This window comes from Scyliorhinus canicula, chromosome 7 (genome assembly GCF_902713615.1).
Source record: "Scyliorhinus canicula chromosome 7, sScyCan1.1, whole genome shotgun sequence".
Lineage (NCBI taxonomy): Eukaryota > Metazoa > Chordata > Chondrichthyes > Carcharhiniformes > Scyliorhinidae > Scyliorhinus > Scyliorhinus canicula.
In genome coordinates, this window is record NC_052152.1 from 15130886 (window position 1) to 15154541 (window position 23656).

A 23656-nucleotide genomic window follows, 5' to 3' on the forward strand; every position below is an offset into this window, starting at 1 on the left:
CACTGATTAAATAGTATGTGAAACTTTCAACTGTTTGTGTAAAACTTCTTGCCCCCAGCCACGGTCCGTCCCTACCCGCAGTACAATTTCATTATTTGATTATTAGTCCGATTTCCTGAATTACAAGGCCAATAATTAAACCACTCAACACAGTGAATAACTTTACAAAGAATTACAAAATGGTGACCAAACCTAATACCAACTAAACATTCGGATCTTGAACTGAGATACTATTGTCTTCAATAACAGCAAGAGGTCTTACAACGCCAGGTTAAAGTCCAACTAGTTTATTTGGAATCACTACCTTTCGGAGCGTAGCTCCTTCATCATGTGAGTTATGCTGCTCCCCGAAAATTTGCAATAAAACAGCCACCAATCCTCCATTTTGCTGGGGGCTATCAGCCGAGCAGCGTAGAGCACCCGGCTCTAACTTTTGGTACGGCCCGGAGAATTGGCAGGTCCTTGGCCACGCATGCACATGGCGGGAGCCTGCAGCGGCCGTGCAACATGGCGCCGGCCACTCGCGGACCCAGCCTGCAAAATAGTGCTCCCCTTTGGCCGGCTCGCGAGTCCCGGACCACCCCCCCCCAAACAGTGTCCCCCATCCCCTGATAAATTTCCCCCCCTGCCCGCGTATCGGCCCTCCCTGACGGTGGCAGCGCTGGACTGAGTCTGCGGGCACCACGCCGAGTTCCCGACGATTGATAGCACAAGTGACCGACGCCTTCGGGAGCTCGGCCGGTCGGATGCGGAGCATCGGGAGGGTGGGCCTCAGGCAACGTCCTGAGGCTGTCGGTACAGTGAGTGGCGTAGTCTGCGATTATACCACTTTGGAGGGGGTGCCGAATGGTCGTGACTATATCTTATTCGATTACATTTCGAACTATCCCGAGATGCTGAAGCTGCCAAACCTCACCTCACGGACCGTCATCAAAGCGTGTAAAGAGACATTCTCACGGCATGGCATCCCAAATACCATCATGAGCGACAATGGCCCGTGCTTCCACAGTCGAGAATGGTCCACATTTGCCAAGAGCTACAATTTCAGGCATGTCACCTCCAGTCCACAGTCCAATGGCAAAGTCGAAAAAGGGGAGCACATCGTTAAGCAGCTCATCCGCAAGGCCTCGGTTTCCGCTTCCAACATACACCTTGCACTATTTGCGTACCGGGCGACTCCCTTGTCCACTGGCATGTCACCAGCTCAACTCCTGATGAACAGGGACCTGCGGACGATGCTTCCAGCCATACACCTGCCCAACCTTGATCACATCCCGGTGCTGCAGAAGATGCAGCAGCTTCGCGACAGCTAGAAGCAGGGCTATGACACACATGCCATCGATCTGGACGTGCTATCCCCGGCAGACACGGTCAGGATCAAGCTACCGGATGTTGTTGTTCGACAGGCCGTGCCCAGATCCTCTGTCATAAGTATGGCTGATGGCTCCATTATGCGAAAGAATCGAAGGGCACTGCAAAAAATTGCTTGCCCACAACCACTTTCCCCTCCATTTCCACATGTCGAATTGCCATCTCCAGCCACCTCGAACCACAAGGCCACCAGTCGTGCCTCCCACTGGTCTGTCAAGGCATCGTCATCCCCTCCACCACCTCTCCGGTGATCGACGAGGATCAGGTGCAAGCCTCAGAGACTGGACTTATGAGCATTTGTTTTGTTTGTTCTGTTCTGTATTCCTCATTCAGTCACATTAGGCAGACACATTCATATGTATATACATCTTTTAAAAAAAGGGGGAGATGTCATGATATGCAAACATGCAACCAATGAACACTCAGAATAGGATACAACCAATGGGCAGTCAGGACACTCAGAGGTGGCATCACCACAAGGGGGCATGACATAAACACTATGAAAGGGATGAGGCACTCACACCCTGCCTCGTTCCACAGACAAGACATTGAGAGAGTTAGACAGGGTTGATCAGCAGCATCACACCCCAGCACGTGGCTTAGAGGAGGCTGGTACAGTTAGACTGAGTTACTACAGTTAGATTAGCAGAGAGTCAAACTCATTTGAGAACTGTGTTAATAGTTCAATAAACACGTTGAACTCATTTCAGGGTCTGGAGCATCCTTTAGTTAAGACTGCATCAAGTAGCAGCCTGTGTTATCCGAAGCAGCATAACACAACACTGGCCTCTTTGGGACTCAAAGTTAACCCTAAAAAAGGTCTAGCTGATGAGATCCCAAGTTATGTCTTTGGGAACTATGGTAAGCAGAAAACTGAGGCTAAATGAACATTACAATTATCCCTCCTGAGGGATGTGAAATCTCTCATCCTTTCCAGCATTAGTAGGATATTGACAAAATAATATGGATGGCTTTGCCCACTGTCAGACCTGCGAAAAAAAAAAACCCCACGGCAATGGACTGAACAACATACTGCGAGAACTAAAATTAGCCCTGGTAAAGGCCTTGGAAGTATCAGATCCAATCCTCTCTTTTGCTTTGGAGACTCCACAGACACTACTATATCGGTGGTCCCCTTGTAGGAGTGAGTGCCGTGGGGGATTCGGACCTGTTGCATATGCGTCCCAACTCCGATGCTCTGTGGAACAGAGATTCTCAGTCTGCGAGCGCCACCTCCAAATGTTTTTTGGATAGTGCAACATTTTACATATATAATTGGCCTGAATCCCTTAACCATTCTCACAGGTCACACACCCATCCAACTGCTCCTGGAGGGGAGGATTAAGGACGGTACTGTCGGACAAAACCAGGTAGCCCAATGGACCCTCATGTTACATGGTCACGATATTGCCGTCAAGCAAACTAAAACACTAAAAGATGGACAATACGTAGTACCAAAACCAGCCAGTAGGTAAATAATCTATCAGTGCCATGACATTGAGGGACATCAGGGAACGGAGAAAACAATTGAATGGATTAAAGACTTATGCTGATGGCCCAACAGAGGAAACCTATGACCACTATTTCGTAAGGATACCCTTGTAAAACCTTGTCCGTTCTGTTTCCTTTTTAGTTCTTGTCCTGCTGGCTGCCTTTAATCCAGTCTTCTTGCTAGCTGCTGCAACATTGAGACCTTTGCTTAAGCTAGACTTTAGGCAAACTGAAACATCCCTGGTCTAATGAACTAGCCCACGACTTCCCCTTTATACTCTGTGGCAGAGCCCGTGATGTTAGTTTGATAGACTTGGCAATCAGTCCATCTGGAATTCTGAGACATCGCCTGTTCTCGCTTGGAATTGGTGGAGCCATTCGGAACATTCTGGAAGAAAGGCGGGTCATGTGAAGAGCTCCATTTTGTCAGTTCTGTAAAAATATTCAGCCAGGAAACAGCTTGAAGGCACTCTCTCTGCCAGGCTATTTAAGGGACTCCCAGCCCAGCATAGAAGGTACTATTTCAAAGACTGCAGGTAGCAGCCAGATCTGTGAAGGGAACTAAGGGAATGAAAGGCTGCAAGCAGGTTCTTCAACCAGGTTTGTAACAGTTTAATCCTCTGTCTGAATGTTTGGGAAAAGCCAGGATCGCTGCACCAAGATCATACCAGCAGAAAAGTCTAAACCCTCAGGTATAGAGCTCCAGGCAATATCTCAGGGAGATGGAGGCTTCATCCAGTGGTCAAAGAATAGGATTACACTGACCTAAACCTCCTGTGTCAGGCTCCATCTGATGATCAAAGGATAGAATTGCATTGACCTTAATCTCCTGTGTGAATCAATTCCCCAGTGGGTCACATTCAAAAAAGACCAGTGCCTACAGAGACCACAACCTCAGCAGCAAAGATTAATCTCAAACCTTTTCCTTCAATTGCCATTATTCAATACTTTTCTTAACCCTACCATTTGTTTGCCATGTTTGGCTGGAAGGTGGGATGTGGTTTTGGGAATAGGTTGACTAGTAGACCCATTGTCCCGTTATTTCCATTATATTAGGTGGCACGTTGACACAAAGGTTAGCACTGTTGCTTCACAATGCCAGGAACCCAGGTTCGATTCCAGGCTTGGGTCACTGTCTGTGCAGAGTCTGCACGTTCTCCCCGTGCCTGTGTGGGTTTAGTCAAGTGTGCTGATTTCCTCTCAAGTCCTGAAAAACGTGCTTGTTAGGTGATTTGGACATTCTGAATTCTCCCTCCGTGTACCCAAAGAGGCACTGGAGTATCCCAACGAGGGGATTTTCACAGTAACTTTATTGCAGTGTTTTTTTATTATTTAGAGCACCCAATTAATTTTTTCCAATTAAGAGGCAATTTAACGTGGTCAATCCACCGACCCTGCACATCTTTGTGTTGTGGGGCCGTAACCCATGCAAACATGTGCAAACTCCACACTGACAGTAACCCAGGGCTGGGATCGAACCTGGGACCTCGGCGCCATGAGGCAGGAGTGCTGACCACTGCGCCACCGTGCTGCCTCATTGCAGTGTTAATGTAAGCCTACTTGTCACACTAATAAAGATTATTATTAGATTATTATATGTTCACATTTGATTCTTGTTATAAAGAAACAGTTTGCAACTCATTGGAGCAATCAAGGGTTAAGCATTTCAGGAAAACACACAAATTATTGGTTAATTCATTTTGTTGGGACTCTAGGGTCGAACTGACCGTGCATTCACCCAGCGTATTGTAACAACGTGGATAATTGTCTAGTGTGTGCCCAAAATAATCCAGATCATTAGGCCAACAAATGAGAGCTCAGGCACAAGACCAGTAAATGGACCCTGGAGAAACCTACAGATAAATTTTGTAGGCCCTTGTCACATTGCAAGGGGATATATGGATTTGCCACGAGAACAAATACGGCAAAGACACCAGCTGATATATCGGTGCAACTGGTGTTTACCAGGTGCGGATTCCCGTGCAGTATCAAGTCCGACCAGGGTACCCATTTCACTCAGCTTATGCAGAATTATTGGGAATCAACCACAAATTGCAAGTAGCCGATCATCTAGTCTAGTGAAAAGGATGAATAGGCCCCTGAAAGGCATGATTCAAAAAACTGTTAAGCAGAATTAACTCGAGCTGGAATGTGGTCCTACCCTTTGTCCTAATGCTGGCATGCAACATCGTATCAAACTCAAGAGGTTCTGCCCCACATGTCCTGATGGCAGGACATCCTGGAGTGGAATTGAAGCCTCCCCTGGATTCGACCCCTCAGAATCTGAGGCTCACAGTCACAAGAAATCCATGCAACAATTATTGGACAATGCACAAATGGAAGCCGCAGTTAAAACAGGACAAAGAAAAGTGCAGCAAAGTCTGTTTCGATGGCATAGTGAGGCCCATCGAAAATGACATTTGACAGTCATGCTCCATGTTTAAAAGCCAGGAACGTTTTGTCCTCTAGATATATGGGCAGCAGGGTAGCATAGTGGTTAGCACTGTTGCTTCACAGTGCCAGGGTGTTATGTTCGATCCCCGGCTTGGGTCACTATCTGTGCAGAGTCTGCACATTCTCCCCCTGTCTGCGTGGGTTTCCTCCGGGTGCTCCGGTTTCCTCTCAAGTCCCAAAAGACGTGCTGTTAGGTAACTTAGGAATTCTCCCTTGGTGTCTCCAAACAGGCACCGGAATGTGGCGATTAGTGGTTTTTCACAGTAACTTCATTGCAGTGTTAATGTAAGCCTACTTGTGACAAGATAGATTATTATTATGGCCACATTCCATAGTAGGCAAAGCTGGTCAGTCGGTATACAAAATCCTGCCGGACTCTGGAAAGACTGAATGGTGTCATGTGAACCAACTAAAACTATTCGGTGCCCAGGCCATCCATCACATTCGCCTTGATGTTATGTCATCAGCTTCAGGTCCACTGACACCGGTTGCAGTACCCATTCTCCCAGCCTCAGAGACTGTCCGTGGAGACAACAAAGATTGGGGTCCCCTGCATGGGGAAGGGAAATGGGAAATAAGAGACGCCTGGTACACCTTGATCGAGATTATGCAAAGTCCCAGATCCCAGCCAGGAAACTAATGTCACTGAAGAATTTAAACAAACTTTAGATAAATACTTTGGAAAACATAAAATTAGCATTATGCTTGTACTCAAGGATTTGCAAAGGATCAAAAAAAAAAGCAGCTAGCCAAGACTCACCAAACATTTGTCAGTCACTCAGAGAGCCGAGGGAACCGGGCAAAAGCCTGAAACGATTAGAGTAACCAACTGGTGGGATGATAGTTGGAACTGAATGAAATTAATGAAAATCGCTTATTGTCACAAGTAGGCTTCACATGAAGTTACTGTGAAAAGCCCCTAGTCGCCACATTCCGGCGCCTGTCCGGGGAGGCTGGTACGGGGGCCTGCCTTGGGCTGCTTTAAAAGCCAGCGATTTAGCCCAGTGTTCAGTGGAACTGGGATAGGAACTTACAGATATACCCGTGGATAAGAATTGCTTCACACCTTATGATTGGGATATTTCTGATTTTGTTGCATCAAATGTATACTTTATGTTTAAACGTTGAAAAGTAAAGATAAAGGGGAAAGTTAGCAATGGCATTATATGTGCGAAAACATGAGCGAATTACAGATTTAACTAAAATGTAACACGGCATGGACTTGAATGTCTGCTTACACGATATGGGGTATGATCACGAATCCTTTATGACCCAGTTCACTAACGCTTAATGGATCAAAGGGTAGATTGTAGCCATATGGCCAACAGCTAAACCTCTGCAAAGCCTGATGGGAAACATAGCCAACCTTACGGAACGCCTGTGAAACAGCTTGTTGTACAAGCAAGTGTGATGTGTGTAGTGATCTTTACATGGGTATGTACAAAAGGGTCTGATGGATAATGGAAAGACCACTAGGGGGCAGCACTGGCGTGTATAAAAGCAGGACGCAAGCAACCCTCTGGTCTCTTTGGCTGATTTGACTGCGAGGACGACAGGGGCAGAAATTTAGATCAGAGCTGCTAGTGTGGTCAGGCCTAGTTGTAGAACATAACCTTTCTGCTAGTACAGTTCTTAAAGTAAGAGCTCACGCAGATATTTAAGTTGTGTTGCTCAATAAACCTTCTGTAAAACTTCTGGACGACTTCGAGCCTTCTTCCAAAGCCTCTACTGTAACTGAGTTCAGTAGCACAGATTACCTGCTTTACAGATAACAAAACAAGGTGCTCAACAGAGAAAGCAAGCCCAGCAGATGTGTGCTGTTTTTGCAAGCTAACATTGAGGAAAACAGGTAATAGGTCATCAGTGTACATGGTAAAAGGAAAATCCTCAATGCTGTAAGAACTGGATTAAAGGGAAATTATATCAGCCTTAACATTGAGATCTGCAGGACCAACCATTGCATTAAAAGACATCCCCGAGTACAGAACAGATAGGAGAAAGACCAATCCAAGTTAAGAAGGGGGATTGGTCACCTCACTTGTAACGGGTAGTATTTGAGCCCAGGGTGAAGCCATACCCGAAAGTGGCAGTCTTCAGGGTATCAGACCAGCCAGAACTCTTTCTGGTGAGGAGGGCCGGTGCCCTAGCCTTGGCTTTCCTAATCACCCGCCAAAGAATTCTGCCTAGCTGGTAATCAGCAGCACCACTTAAAGCTGCAGACTGGCTGTCCGACCTGTCGGAATTTCTCCAAATGGAAAAAAATCAAATTCACTATCCAGAATCAGAAGAGGGCTTCCACAAGGTGTGGAGGTCATTCACCAACCTGTTCCAGAACCTGTTTGTAGCCAACAGCCAATAGACTGGGGGGGGGGGGGGGGGGGGGAATAGGGAGGCACACAAGTCAAACACACCCCATGCAGGGGGGCACTCCCCACCCGCCAGACCGCACATTTGTAAATACAGCAACTAAATAAGAACTACCACAGTGTAACCTATGTATCATTATACTACCCCACTATGTACAGGATTGAAGAACCAGTGAATAAAGAAAACACGCCCTATAACAAGGGTGGGGGTTTCGGGGAAGTAGGAGCTCGGAGGCTATCTCTAATGTGAGGCTTTTGTAAATTGTAAACTGTAACTGGTGTGTACAGATTGGTTTAAGTTTATATTTGTTGTGCATAAAAGAAAAAACTCTAACAAAAACATATTTTGTTTTATAAAGTGTTTGAGTCCAACTGTTTTGATGAGCCATGAGTCTTGTGGTTCATTGTCACAAGTAATCAGTACTTCAACCAGTAGAATAGAGAGCAGTTCAGTATTTATCTAGTGTTTGAAACAGTAATAAAGATTCAGTTGTATGAAATATCCTGTGTAAGAGTTTCTTCGTCTGCCACATCAAGTGATGCCTCAGTCAGAGGGCAACAAACAAGAGTCCGAGGAAGACTGAGGTGGTGAGGAGGATTGTGGGAATGGGCAGGAACAGATGAGCAGTAAAACCCGACTAGCCCATGCAGACACTTGTGTAGGATGCACGTATGGTACCGACCCATCCAGTCCACAGGTACGTAATCAACACATCAAAAAGAGATACTTTAATCCAATGGAATTTATTAAATTATAAATTTACAGTCCCACGATGTACAGAGAACGAACAGTCCTTTCCTTTCTGAATGTAATCATTTGCTGACTTCATCAAATTTTGGTTCTGAATAACAAACAAAAAAATACATTTTATTTTAAATGCAAGTTTTTAACCTTTCATTTAAAAAATTTTTTTTTTTTTAAATATAGATTTAGAGTACCCAATTATTTTTGTTCCAATTCAGAGGCAATTTAGCGTGGCCAATCCACCTACCCATGGGGAGAATGTGAAAACTCCACACAGACAGTGACCCGGGGCCGGGATTGAACCCGGGTCCTCAATGCCGTGAGGTAGCAGTGCTAACCACTGAGCCACCGTGACGCCCTACGTTTTTAACATTTAATGCACTGCTTGTTCCAAACCCACTCCTTCACTGGAGTCCAATATTCCAGCCCCAGTGCGCCTACTACTCTTGTGTTTCTCAGAGCTATCGCAGCAGAGATGCTTTACTACTCTAGTTGCGTTTAAAGTTAAGGCAAGTTATACAAATCATATTCTGATTGTTCAACACCAAAGAGGCCACCTCCAAAAAGCACACAACCTGTAATTGCTGTGAAATTAGCAAGTTAAATATTTTACAAAGCCTCTATGTAATTTGACATTACACGGCGCTGCCCAATATTTGCAGGTTGGAACCTCCATTGCCCGTTGGCATTATAGTAAAATGCTCAAACCCGCCAGGGAGCCCAGAGCCACATTTTTTAAAGATTCCTTCGGTTATGGTTTGCACTCATAAGAACTTACCCTCAAATTTAAAATCTGGGAATTTAATGAGGTCGCCTCCCCCATAGGCCCGCTGCAGTTTGACAATCTCCTCATCCATGTTTTTCTTGTATTCTGGACCAGCGTCAACAGGACCACTCCCTTTCCTGTTTTGATAGGGAAACGTGGAAAATGCAAAGACTTATGTCAAATACCTCACCACTGTGACCAATTCAGAGCCAAAGCAATTCGGCCAGTATCATTACCGAACATGAAGTTAAAGCAGCACCTCTGGCTCTGTATTGGCATGCATTCAACTCAATCCCCCAACCCACTTGATTAACACATAAATTAATCATATAATATACAAAATTTATATGTTAATCACATACCTCCTTGTGACTCACTTTACTATTTCCTACGGGAAGTAACTATTTCCACAGCCCCTCAACAGAGGATAACCGTACCTCCCTCAAACTGCTTATGTGTTTGTACAGTGAAAAACTGAGTCTTATTGATCAAATCTGGGGATCGGATTAAGAGTAAACCGCATTCTTCCCGAATCCAATCGAAGCAGTCTTCTTCCTCTTAGAGACCAAATTTAAGGTTACCTTACCATTCCTTCTCAATTTCTCATTTCCTCACCTGCTTCCCAGCTTTAGTGCTGTCGGAACGGTCTGTGTTTTGACTTGGGTTTCAATGGAAAAATGAAAAAAAAACTCCCGATTGCTTTGTTGTTTTTCTCCTCGCTAGCCTCTGGCCGAGGAGAAATTAGATGTGCAGTCTACAGCTCATTGTCGTCACAAAAACAAGAGGGCAGATCTCCAGGACGCTAGATCAGGGTCAAACTCGGGGGTTGCGGACGGGTGTCGGGAGGGTCGCGGAGCCGTCCGTCACGGCGTTCCCGTTCGTGCAAATCTGCGTGCAACAGCCGGCTGTTAATAACGCCAGCTGCAAGCGGCCTTCAAAATGGCTGCAAACATTTTTTTGAAAATGCGACCGCCAAAACTATGCGCATGCGCGCCGATGATCGGGCACGCATGTGCAGTGCGGCCGCTTTTCTTTTTTAAAATGGTCGCAGCTTTTTGTTTTACAAGTTCGGGGGGTTTTATTCATTTATTTTATTCATTTTTTTTACAAGTTCAGGGGGGGTTTTATTTGATACAATTTTACAGGAAAAAAAATGCAGAACTTTGGACAGATGGAGACTCCATACTTTCCGACACTGGAAGGCTTCACCTTCATCCAACAGGTTCCATTGGAGGAGTGTCTACGAGGGCCAAAGGGACGCAAACCATTTCCTCCATTTTTGTCAGCAGCAAACAAGGCAAGAGAAAATGGTGGGTCGCGCACGTCGGCCGGCTTGGGTCGCGGAGGTTGGCCAGCATGGTTCGCAAATGTCGGCCGAGTTGGGTCCTGAAGGTTGGTCGGTTGGTAAAAATGGGTCCCCGGAAAAAATGTTTGAAGAACACTGTGCTAGAGCAACACTGGTTGAATTAACTTAAACAGAACTTCAAAACAGGGAAGCTTTAAATGCATGGCATCATACTTTGGGAGTGAACACATTGTTGCGTTGTGTTGAAATAGTTAACCTGCCCTTAGGCACCAGAAGCAGCACTACAAGTGGCCTCAATGTACTTCCTTAGGGGGTGAAAACACAAGCAATATTCTCATTCCCATCTTCTGAGAAAGACTGCACAGCACCCGTAACGCACCTACATTTAAATAGCGCTCGCAAGGTCAGCCGTGGCTCAATTGGTAGCACTCTCGCCTCTGTGTCAGAGCTGAGGAGGTTCAGATTTCAAGTAGCTTGATGGGATCTTTATGTTCCCTCGAGCAGTCAGACCCTAAACTGAGGGCCCGCCTATCCCCCCAGGTGGATACAAAAGATTTAATTGTGCCATTTCAAAGGTGAGTTTTATCCTACCCAGTATTCAGCCCTCAAGCAACAACATGGAGAGAGATGATCTGGTCATGATCACACGGCTGTGTGCAGAAGCTTGCTGTACATAAATCAGCTGCTCCATTTTCTACAATACCAACAGTGACTACTATTAGGAACACAATAATAGGGTATTTTTAAGGGATTTATATTTGTATTGGTAAACATCGGAAATTAGGAATAGTTCTAAATGGGTTTAATTTAATGTTTCTGCGTAAGGAAGGGGAAACCTAAAGTTAGATTCATGTAAGTGTGGGGGTTGGTCAAGTGTGTTTCCATTAGAGAGGGCTACGGTGTGAACAATAAATAAGGATTGGCGGAAGTAGCAGGTGTTGCTTAGCAACTGGAGGCCCTTTTAAGGTGCAACAGCTTTTGAGTTGAAGTTGAATTTGTTTGCCATTGAAGATAGGTCACCAAGAAGTGAACATAAGAACTAGGAGCAGGAGTAGGCCATCTGGCCCCTCGAGCCTGCTCCGCCATTCAATTAGATCATGGCTGATCTTTTGTGGACTCAGCTCCACTTTCCGGCCCGAACACCATAACCCTTAATCTCTTTAATAAGACATCTCTCTACTCTGCCATGAGAATGCAACTGGACAGGACAAGGGAGCTGCAAAGCGACAGACTTCCCAAAAAAACTAAACAGTCCAGATATTAAAGGTAATCGAGTATAGAAATGGAGCATAGTGATCAATTCTGGTCGCCACACTTCCAGAAGGATGTGGAGGCTTTAGAGAGGGTGCAGAAGAAATTTACCAGGTTGTTGCCTGGTATGGAGGACATTAGCTATGAGGAGAGGTTGAATAATCTTGGTTTGTTCTCACTGGAACGAAGGAGGTTGAGGGGTGACCTGATAGAGATCTACAAAATGAGGGGTATAGACAGTGGATAGTCAAGAGACTTTTTCCCAGGGTAGAGGGGTCAATTACTAGGGGGCATAGGTTTACGGTGTGAGGGGCACGGTTTAGAGGAGATGTATGAGGTAAGTTTTTTTTTTTACACAGAGAGTAGTGGGTGCCTGGAACTCGCTGCGTGGAAGCAGGGACGCTAGTGATGTTTAAGGGTCATCTTGACAAATACATGAATAGGATGGGAATAGAGGGATATGGACCCCAGAAGTGTAAAAAATGTTAGTTTAGGCTGGCAGCATGGCCGGCGCAGGCTTGGAGGGCCGAAGGGCCTTTCTTGTGCTGTACTTTTCTTTGTTCTTTTGTATAACTTCTTAAAAGAACAGAGATCAAGGTATTGTTCAGGAGAAATCGAGAGAAGCAGGCAAAGTGTTGTGAGTGAAAGAGACAGTTGCTGTAGCGAGAGCTAATGTGGGAAAGCAGACTTCAGGGGCAAACCAAATGTTTAATGCTATTTTAATAGTCAGGAAATTGCAGGCAGCACGGTGACACAAGTGGCAAGCACTGTGGCTTCACAGCGCCAGGGTCCCAGGTTCGATTCCCCGCTGGGTCACTGTCTGCACATTTTCCCCATGTCTGCGTGGGTTTTCTCCGGGTGCTCCGGTTTCCTCCCACAGTCCAAAGACGTGCAGGTTAGGTGGATTGGCCATGCTAAATTGCCCTTAGTGTCAAAAAAAGGGTTAGGAGGGGTTATTGGGTTATGGTGATAGGGTGGAAGTGAGGGCTTAAGTGGGTCGGTGTAGACTCGATGGGCCGAATGGCCTCCTTCCGCACTGTATGTTCTATGTTCTAAAGCAATCGTGAACAGGTTGTACAGTATCAAGACAAAGAAATCCCGCAGAGGAAAGTGTAAAACCTGGATACTGGATTTATTGTTAAAAGTGGAGTGGAAGCTTTAGTTGAAAGCGCAATTTTGAAAACCTGGAGTGGATTTTGGAATGCAACCTGCTGATGGAAAGCATTGTTGTGAAAGAAGACTTTAAAGCGAGTCCTTTTGGAAGTGTCATTTGGAAATGCTCATGTGACAATCATCTGGGGGGTAGGTCAGAGGAGAAATCCACACTCGCTTTGGTTCAGAGCAGTGTGTACTTGACCACAGCCAATCTGTGGTGGAAGCAGGGATGATGGTGATGTTTAAGGGGCATCTTGACAAATACATGTATAGGATGGGAATAGAGGGATACGGACCCCGTAAGTGTAGAAGATTTTAGTTTAGACAGGCAGCATGGAGGGCGCAGGCTTGGAGGGCCGAAGGGCCTGTTCCTGTACTGTACTTTTCTTCGTTCTTTCTATATTTAAGAATGGACTTTTGTGTTACTGAGTCCATTGTAGCCCTAGATATATTAGTAATCCATAAAAACCTTAAAATGTGTGCGTATTTACGAAGCTAAGGGGGAAGTAAAGGAATATTGTATTGTAATCTAACTTTGCATATTTAATCAATGCTTAATTTTCCTTGTTGTTAAAAACTAATTTACGGTCCTGACTCTGTTCCTCCACATTTTCTAAAAAAAGCAAACATTATTTTTGGTCCATTGAGCCAGCATTCCATTCTGGGATCTTCCTGTCCAGTTATAATAACATCTGAGATTGCAACTTTCAAAAGAACTTCATAAGCTGCAAAGTGCTTTGACCTGCTCAAGGTCACGAAACGTACAGTATAAATGCGTTCTTTTTTGTTTTAGATCACTTACTGGCTCTTAGCATCGTAATCATGGATCTTATCGATGAAGAGCTTTTGGATTGGGTCGAGGCTCTTGGTCTTATTAAACATCACCGCCGTGAACCCGATGTTTCGCCGGAGCTCAGCAGAAAGGGAAGATCGCAGCATGTTGGAAAACCGGAACAAGCTTTGCAGGATCATGGTGGTCTGGTTAAACAGGGCAAAGCTAACACTGTGGAAAACAAAATAACATGGGACATAAAACCTCAAAGACAGACGAGCATTCACCCAGCTGCAAAATCTGCAAATCGCCTTCCTTTTCTCCCCATATAAGAGAGCAAATTCAATTGTAGCACCAAGCAAGATCAGCTCCAGCTGATTACTACCTAGCACCCTTTCTCAGCTGATGAATCAGTACTCTTCCATGTTGAACATCACTTGGAGGAAGCACTGAGGGTATTAAGGACCTAGGTGGTGGTGGGATGTACATCAGTGGTCATGTGGTAACACAACTATGGTTTGAGCTGGATGAGTCGTGAAGGACATATCCACAAATTGGACCCACAGCAGGCAAGAGGAAACCAAAGAGGGGAAAACCTATTCCTCACCAATCTACCTGTCACAGGTGCATTTGTCCAAGACAGTACTGGCAGGAGTGACCCTTGAGGAGGTGAATTCCTGTCTTCACAGTGAAGATACTCTCCATTGTGATATGTGGCCCTACCACCATGCTAAATGGGATTGATTCAGAACAGATCTAGCAGCTCGAAACTGGGCATCCATGAGGTGCTGTGGACCATCAGCAGCAGAGTTGTATTAAACCAGAATCTGTAACCTCATGATCTGGCACGACCCTCACTTTGCCAGGGATCGCAAAGTTTCGAGCTGCTAGATCTGTTCTGAATCAATCCCATTTAGCATGGCGGTAGGGCCACATATCACAACGGAGAGTATCTTCACTGTGAAGACAGGAATTCACCTCCTCAAGGGTCACTCCTCCATGATCTTAGGCCAGGGATCAACCTTGGATCAATGAACAATGCAGGAAGGCAAGATAGAAATAACAAGCATATCTAAAAAATGGTGTGCCAACCTGACACACAGGAGTATTGGCAATGTCAAACGGCATGTGGCAATGTCAAACGGCATGTGACAAAGTCACAACCAAACGACAAGATCAAAGCTCTTGGAATGACAAAGCTGAAACATTTACAATCATCTTCAGCCAGAGGTTCCAAGGGGATGATCCATCTCAATGTCCCCCTGGGAACTCCAGCACGGTTGCCGCACAGCGCCAGGGACCCGGGTTCAACCCCGACCTTGGCTGTCTGTGCAGAGTCTGCACATTTCCCCCCTTCCCAGTGCCTGCGTGGGTTTCCTCCGGGTGCTCCGGTTTCCTCCCACAGTCCCCAGGATGGGGGGGGGGGGGGGGGGTTTCCCGAGCTCAGGGGGGGGGGGGGGTGGTGTCCCGGACTCGGGGGGGCCGGGGGGGTCCCGGGCTCGGGGGGGGGGGGGGGGGGGGGGGTTACATTTTATCTCTCTCTCCGCTCTCACTCTCACCTTGTCCTGACTGACCGCCGCAAAGGATCAGGGGCGAGGAAGCTGAGGGGGAATAAATAACCCGGAGTTCAAACTGAGAAAACTGCAGGAAACTCCGCCCGGATCCGACACTCCCCCCCGGACCACCCCGTTCACGACCTCCGCCCGCCGCGATTCGGAAAATTACCGCAGCTTGACGGCGCAGCGACAGTGAACCGGAAGTATTCTCCTGCCGGGCAAAAGGGTCAAACCATTCATTTTCTTTTTAAAATGTATCCGACCTGCTGCTTTGATACCGAGAATGTTGAGGCTCATTGATTATCGATTGGTTATCAATAATCGATTGATTTGTCAATTGACGGTTGGAGGTTAACCCCCGGGAGTGACCTCCTGGCACCGGAAGTGGAGGATGGGCTTCCGGTTGTCGCGAGCGGGCTGGCGCAAGAAAAATCAGGAATAAAATTCCCGGCGGAGGAAGAGAGAGAGAGAGAGAGAGAGAGATAGGGGGGTGAGTGAAAGAGGCTTTGCCCCGCCGCGCAGTGTCTGTCTGCACCGGGAAACTGTCCCCTTCTCGGGGCCCAGTGTCTGTCTCCCCGGGGCCCAGTGTCTGCACCGGGCGACTGTTCCTCTCCCTGGGGCTCGCTGTCTGTCTAGACCGGGACCCTGTCCCTCTCCCTGGGACCCTGTCACTCTGTGTCTGTCTTGACCGGGAGACTGTCCCTCTTCCCAGGCTCGCTGTCTGTCCAGACCGGGAGACTGTCCCTCTGTGTCTGTCTAGACTGGGAGACTGTCCCTCTACCCGGGGCTCGCTGTCTGTCCTGACCGGGAGACTGTCCCTCTTCCCAGGCTTGGTGTCTGTTCAGACCGGGAGACTGTCCCTCTTCCCAGGCTTGGTGTCTGTCTAGACTGGGAGACTGACCCTCCCTCTGGGGCTCTGTGTCTGTCTAGACTGGGAGACTGTCCCTCTCCCTGGGACTCTGTGTCTGTCTAGACTGGGAGACTGGCCCTCCCTCTGGGGCTCTGTGTCTGTCTAGACTGGGAGACTGCCCCTCTCCCTGGGACTCTGTCTGTCTAGACTGGGAGACTGTCCCTCTCCCTGGGGCTCGCTGCCTGTCTAGACCGGGAGACTGTCCCTCTCCCTGGGACTCTGTGTCTGTCTAGACCGGGAGACTGTCCCTTGGGTCTCTGTCCAGACTGGGTGACTGTCCCTCTACCCGGGGCTCGCTTTCTGTCCAGACCTGTGTCTGTCTAGACAGGGAGACTGTCCCCTTCCCTGGACTCAGTTTCTTTTTTTTAGCAGACAATTTTATTGAGGTATTTTTGTCATTGTAAACAGTAACAATATACATTAGTGTGCAGATACCAATTACAAAAAACATAGTGCTAGTGCAAATAACAGTACCACTCTCGCAGATAGACTTGCCTATTCTTCCCCCCTACTCTACACTGGACTCAGTTTCTGTCTGGACTGGGTGGCTGTCCCCCTTCCCTGAACTAGGATTCTGTCTGGACAAGGCCACTGTCCCCCTTCTCTGGGACACAGTTTCTGTTTAGATGGGGAGACTGTCCCCCTCCCAGTAGTTGCTGTCTGTCTGGACGGGGATATGGTCATTCGCTCTCCTCTTTCTCCCGCCCCCCCCCCCCCCCCCCCCCGGAGCTCCATGCATGTCCAAATGACGGTCTTTGTGCCACCCCCCCTTGTATCTCATTGTCTGTCTGCAAGGGGAGAGTAGCCCTTGGACTGATTTGTGATGACTAGCAGTTCCTGTAGTAAGGGCGTGGAATGCCCTGCCTGCAACAGTAGTGGACTCGCCAACACTAAACGCATTCAAATGGTCATTGGACGATAAGGGAATAGTGTAGAGGGACTTTAGAGGGGTTTCACAGGACGGTGCAACATCGAGGACCGAAGGGCCTGTGCTGTGCTGTTATGTTCTATGTTTTGGCTTCATTACAGTGTGTTGTACACAGTCATGTAATATTCATAGAATCATAGAATTTACAGTGCTGAAGGAGGCCATTCGGCCCATTGAGTCTGCACCAGCACTAAGAAAGAGCACCCTATTTAAGTCCATATCTCCACCTTATCCCAGTAACCCCACCTAACCTTTTGGACATCAAGGGACAATTTAGCGTGGCCAATCCACCTAACCTGCACATCTTTGGACTGTGGGAGGAAACGGGAGCACCCGGAGGAAACCCACGCAGACACGGATAAAGTGCAAACCTCCACACAAACTGTCATCCGAGGCCAGAATTGAACCCGGGATCTTGGAGTTCTGATGCAGCAGTGCAAACCACTGTGCCACCGTGCCGCCCCTATTGTAGCCAGCGTGAAGCTCCTTGTAGATAATTTTTATTTAAATGTTTGGATGAATGACGAAGGGATTGGGGTAGCTGAACTGGTGCTACTTGCTATACTTTGCTCTGAGCTAAGGCACCCAATTGACAGTTTTGGTAGAAAAATGTAAAACAACCTTGGTGCTTAGCCATATAACAAAACCAACGGCTGAAGCCACAATTGGCTTCAGCTTCCATCCAAATTTAGGGCTAAATTCCCAGGATTCCTGCTATCTATTTGCGCACTCTTTGAAGATAAAATGAAAATCGCTTATTGTCACGAGTAGGCTTCAATTAAGTTACTGTGAAAAGCCCCTATGCTGTGCAATGCAACCATTGAGTGTGGAAATGTTGGACTTGACTGGATTAGACTACAGAGCAACTTGTCACAAGAAGAATGGTTACTTTGGTGACGTGTAGAACAGCACCAGCAGTACCATTTCTCAGGAAGTGTTAGCACCTTCAAGAAAGCAATAAATCCGGAACATAGCAATACAAGCAGATTTAATTCAAGATTGAATGGAGAGATGTGTTGTGGCTGAAATAAAAGGGCAAGTAGAAAGAGTTCTGCCTGCCTCTTGCTGCACATCCAGGAGGGATTAGCCTTACTGTGGGTGTTTCTCTGCTTGGTTAAGCCTGGTGTAGGACATTCAGAACTCAGCTGTGACAGGAAACTCCCATGAGGAGAGCGAGAAAAGGCTTTAGGGATGTCCTCCAAGCTTTGCTGAAAAGGCCAAACATTCCCGTTGACCCGTGAGAGACCCTAGCTTGTGACAACAATTGAGAAGGCTCATGAAATGAAATGAAAATTGCTATTGTCACAAGTAGGCTTCAAATGAAGTGACTGTGAAAAGCCCCTAGTCGCCACATTCCGGCGCCTGTTCGGCGAGGCTGGTACGGGAATTGAACCGTGCTGCTGGCCTGCCTGGGTCTGCTTTAAAAGCCAGCGATTTAGCCCGGTGTGCTAAACCAGCCCCTCAGTGCATTCAGGAATACACAGAGAGATCGAGAGACTGCATCCAGAGAGGGAGCACACAAGTCTCCAAACAACACAACTGCCCAACCCTTCATGTACCACCTTACCCACTTGTGGCAGTATCCGCATCTCACACATTGGACTTAACAATCCTCTCGGAACCCATTGAGCCGGAGTAGAGGCAAATCATCCTCTATCCCGAGGAACTGCCTAAGGAGAGGACAGGACATTGTACCTGAATCTCTTAAGCATCAGCATAGTTAGCATGTCAACGGCTCCACATAACTAAAGAGGAATTTCTGAGACTCAAAAGATTATTGTTGGAAAGCATTGTCAGGAGAAGAGATATGAGCTAACATGTTTGTGTGGCTAAGGTTTGGTGCCTTCATGACTTTGTTGCAAAGCAACAAACAGATGTTGCTGAAGTTCGCCTCCAACTGTGGAACTGCTGATAGACCAGGTGTGATGTGTGTTCATGCAGTGATCAGTGCACGACTCCATGTGTGTGTGTGTTGTGTGTTGTGTGTGTGGTGTGCTTCCTCCGGGTGCTCTGGTTCCCCCCCACAGTCCAACGCTGTGCAAGTTAGGTGATGGGGTTGAAGGGGTAGGGTGGGGGAAGTGGGTCTAGGTGGCTGCAGACTCGATGTGCCGAGCCCCTTCTCTCTGTAGGGATTCTAAAGTTCTTGTGAATTGTGATGTGACCTAAGCCATTTGACAGAGGTTCCTGAATTTGATGTGCATCTCACAGCTGATCAAATCTACACTTGTCACGGGTTAAAAATGGTATAGCTGGCTCTGATGGTCTGAACTAGGTCAGGCCTCTATGGGTGATTTGATAGTCTGATATTTGAGCCAGGTAGGCTCTTGATAATGTGCAGGCCACCAACAGTCTGGCTCAGTAATGGAACTCAAAGCATCGTTGACATTGTTAACACTTCCATGACCAAAGCTACTGTTCAGCTGGTAGAGTGGCCCTGTCCCAGTTTACGAATCAGTTCGGCTCATTCACACTTTGAGGGCATCCTATGACAGAGCAGTATGGTCACTGAACCAGCAATCCAGAGGCCCAGGCTAATATTCTGGGCATATGGGTTCAGATCCCACCAAAGTAGCTGATGGAATTCAAATTCACTTAATAAAAATCTGGAAATGAAAGTATCATTGATTGTCATAATTTATCTGGTTCAATAATATCCTTTTAATGAAGAAAATCTACCGTCCTTGCATGGTCTGGCCCACATGTGGCTCCAGATCCACAGTCTTCTGGGTGACTCCTAACAGCCCTCTGAAATGGCCTTGCAAGTCACTCTGTCCAAGGGCAATTAAGATAGAGCAGTAGCTGCTGGTCCCTTGGCAGTGACGCCCACATCATTTATAAAGCAGAAAATGCCTTTGCTGAGCAGAAACTGTAATGCAAGAACATAAATAAGAGCAGGAGTCGACCACACAGCCCATTGAGCCTGCTCCGCTATCGAATACCATCATAACTGATCTTAGACTTCAGCTCCACGTTCCCATCTGTTCTCCATATTCCACGATTCTCTGAGACCAAAAACCTGTCGATCCCAGCCTTAAATGTATTCGATGATAGAACACCCGCAGCCTTCTGGAGTAGAGAATTCCAGAGATTCATGACCCTTTCAGTGAAGTAATTGCTCCACATTCCAGTCCTAATTAATCAACCCTGTGCCTCCGTGCATAGGGTGCCCAGCCTACGGCACAAACCTCAATGTCTGCCCTGTCAAATTCCGTTAGAATTTAGTACGTTACAATGAGATCACCCCTTATTCTTCTAAACTCCAGAGAATATGGACCTAATTTACTCAGCCTGTTGTACTGCCTTCAATCCTTCCGTAAAGGCAGAGATCAAAACTACCCATAGTCTTGCCGGTGTGGTCTCATCAAAGTCCTATGCAATTCAAAGGTGCCGCAGGGTTCAGTCCTCGGACATCAACTGTTTACAATCTATATAAATGATCTGCAGGCAGGGACAGAGTGTAACATAGCAAAATTTGCGGATGATATGAAAATAGGTGGGAAAGGAGGCAAAGTAGAGGAGATAAAGATTTTAGAAACAGATATAGAAATGGTAGGGGAACAGACCAAAATTTGGCAGGTGGAGTTTAATGTGGATAAGTGTGAGGTTATCCACTTTGTCTGAAAAAATAGAAAGGCAAATTATTATCTAAATGGAAAGCGGATTCGAAATGTGTCTAGGTAGAGGGATCTGGGTGTCTTTGTTCATGAATCGCAGAAAGTCGGTATGCAGGCACAGCATGTAATTAAAAAGACAAATTGCATTTTAGTGTTTATTGCAAAAGGACTGGAGTATAAAAGTAGAGAAATGTTGTTGCAATTGTATAGGGTCTTGGTGAGACCACATCTGGAGTATTTTCTAAATGGAAATAGACTTGGGAAATGAGAAACGCAAAGGGACTTGGAAGTCCTAATTCAAGCCTGGGAACAAGAGGGCAAAGATCTATTCTCCACAGAAACTTCTAGACATCACTTTTTGAAAAAGTCTTTGGCAACATGTAATATTGGAATATAGAAGGTTATGGGCTGATTTGAATGTGGTTTATAAGAACATAAGAACTAGGAGCAGGAGTAGGCCATCTGGCCCCTCGAGCCTGCTCCGCCATTCAATTAGATCATGGCTGATCTTTTGTGGACTCAGCTCCACTTTCCGGCCCGAACACCATAACCCTTAATCCCTTTATTCTTCAAAAAACTATCTATCTTTACCTTAAAAACATGTAATGAAGGAGCCTCAACTGCTTCACTGGGCAAGGAATTCCATAGATTCACAACCCTTTGGGTGAAGAAGTTCCTCCTAAACTCAGTCCTAAATCTACTTCCCCTTATTTTGAGGCTATGCCCCCTAGTTCTGTTATCCACGACCTCCTCAGCATCGCGGATGCTCCAAAGTGAGTCCATCCGCAGCTCCAGAGCCGTCAAGCGGTCTAACAAGAGCTGCAACTGAACACACTTCTTGCACGTGAAGGAGCCAGGGACAGTGGACATGTCCCTGAGCTCCCACATCGCACACGAGGAGCATGACACGGGTCTGGGATCTCCTGCCATGTCTTAAACCCTTGGTAAACTTAAACAACTAGAATTTCAAAATAAAAATAAATAAATTAGACAATGAAAAGAAAAAGAGAGACTACTTACCAGTCACTTACCAGGGTAAAAAAGCACCTCCTTACACTCTGCACCGAATTACCTCACTGCACCAAATTACCAAGTTTCAATCCCCCACTCTGGATGAGTCTCACTCCGGATGTGTCTCCTGGAAAAGTGCTATATGATTTTTGAAAGGAATTTATCGGTAGAAGGAGAGAAGCTTTTTCTGTTTTGGGGAATTCTAGGGCAAGGAGATAGAACCTGAAAATCAGAGCTTGGTCATTCCGCAGAGAAGTTCAGAAACACTCTGTGGTGGGATGGGTGGTGTAAGTGTGAAACTTTCTCTATAAAAATCAGTATTAAAATTTCTCCTGAGACATTGGGTCAATGCAGTACCTGGTGTGACACTGAGCCATTACACAATACAAGTTACAGGTTTGGACTCTGGACTGAGCCTCCCTCAGCTTGGGCAGCAATTGGTCAGTGGACAGTGGATTCCCAGTCAGAGTTTGACCTTGAGATTTCAATTATGCCTGCTAGAAGGTGAAATGGACCAGACTTTGGGTGAGAATAATTTGTGTTTTTGTATATCTACATTCAGATGTATATAGTTGAGGTCGGGTATCAGTGAGAAGAGGGCTAGAAGAGGTCAGGAAAAGTAATTGGCAAACAGGGTTAAGGAAAAACCCAAGGCTTTTTACATGTACATAAAAAGCAAGAGGGTAGCCAGGGAAAGGGTTGGCCCACTCAAGGATAGGCAAGGGAATCTATGTGTGGAGCCAGAGGAAATGGGCGAGGTACTAAATGAATACTTTGCATCAGTATTCACCAAAGAAAAGGAATTGGTGGATGTTGAGTCTGGAGAAGGTGTATAGATAGCCTGGGACACATTGAGATCCAAAAAGACGAGGTGTTGGGCGTCCTGAAAAATATTACGGTAGATAAGTCCCCAGGGCCGGATGGGATCTACCCCAGAATACTGAAGGAGGCTAGAGAGGAAATTGCTGAGGCCTTGACAGAAATCTTTGGATCCTCACTGTCTTCAGGTGATGTCCCGGAGAACTGGAAAATAGCCAATGTTGTTCCTTTGTTTAAGAAGGGTAGCAAGGATAATCCAGGGAACTACAGGCCAGTGATCTTTACGTCAGTGGTAGGAAAATTACTTGAGAGAATTCTTCGAGACAGGATCTACTCCCATTTGGAAGCAAATGGACGTATTCGTGAGAGGCAGCATGGTTTTGTGAAGGGGAGGTCGTGTTTTTCGAAGAGGTCACAAAGATGGTTGATGCAGGTAGGGCAATGGATGTTGTCTATATGGACTTCAGTAAGGCCTTTGACAAGGTCCCTCATGGTAGACTGGTACAAAAGGTGAAGTCACACGGGATCAGGGGTGAGCTGGCAAGGTGGATACAGAACTGGCTAGTCATAGAAGGCAGAGAGTAGCAATGGAAGGGTGCTTTTCGAATTGGAGGGCTGTGACTAGTGGTATTCCGCAAGGATCAGTGCTTGGACATTTGTTGTTCGTAGTATATATAAATGATTTGGAGGAAAATGTAACTGGTCTGATTAGTAAGTTTGCAGACGACACAAAGGTTGGAATTGCAGATAGCGATGAGGACTGTCAGAGGATACAGCAGGATTTAGATCATTTGGAGACTTGGGCGGAGAGATGGCAGATGGAGTTTAATCTGAACAAATGTGAGGTAATGCATTTTGGAAGGTCTAATGCAGGTAGGGAATATACAGTGAATGGTAGAACCCTCGAGTATTGAAAGTCAGAGAGATCTAGGTGTACAGGTCCACAGGTCACTGAAAGGGGCAACACAGGTGGAGAAGGTAGTCAAAAAGGCATACGGCATGCTCGCCTTCATTGGCTGGGGCATTGAGTATAAGAATTGGCAAGTCGTGTTGCAGTTGTATGGAACCTTAGTTGGGCCACACTTGGAGTATAATGTTCATTTCTGGTTGCCACACTACCAGAAGGATGTGGAGGCTTTAG

The 23656-nt window shown here is 46.5% G+C and overlaps 2 protein-coding genes across 7 annotated transcripts in view; one reads left to right on the top strand and one right to left on the bottom strand.

Moving 5' to 3' along the window:
* Nucleotides 1–8407: 8407 nt before the first annotated feature.
* Nucleotides 8408–15606, bottom strand: atp5pf (ATP synthase peripheral stalk subunit F6). 2 transcript variants are annotated; one of them, XM_038801402.1, is made up of 4 exons: nucleotides 15403–15606; nucleotides 13708–13908; nucleotides 9206–9330; nucleotides 8408–8524 (listed from the first exon to the last, which is right to left on the bottom strand). In XM_038801402.1, the coding sequence occupies exons 1-4, from the start codon at nucleotides 15528–15530 to the stop codon at nucleotides 8496–8498; spliced, it is 483 nt and encodes a 160-aa protein (XP_038657330.1). In that variant the 5' UTR covers nucleotides 15531–15606; the 3' UTR covers nucleotides 8408–8495. The 2 variants fall into 2 exon arrangements, with proteins under 2 accessions (XP_038657330.1, XP_038657331.1); XM_038801403.1 differs by lacking the exon at nucleotides 15403–15606 and adding an exon at nucleotides 15237–15396.
* The window catches only part of gabpa (GA binding protein transcription factor subunit alpha), a 51100-nt gene continuing 43048 nt past the window's right edge, over nucleotides 15605–23656 (top strand). For 4 of the 5 annotated variants that reach the window (XM_038801396.1, XM_038801400.1, XM_038801399.1 and 1 more), the window contains exon 1: nucleotides 15605–15723. The gene's annotated coding sequence lies outside the window, so the exon portion shown is untranslated. The remainder of the gene's footprint in view (nucleotides 15724–23656) is intronic. The other variant, XM_038801398.1, reaches the window with a different exon arrangement.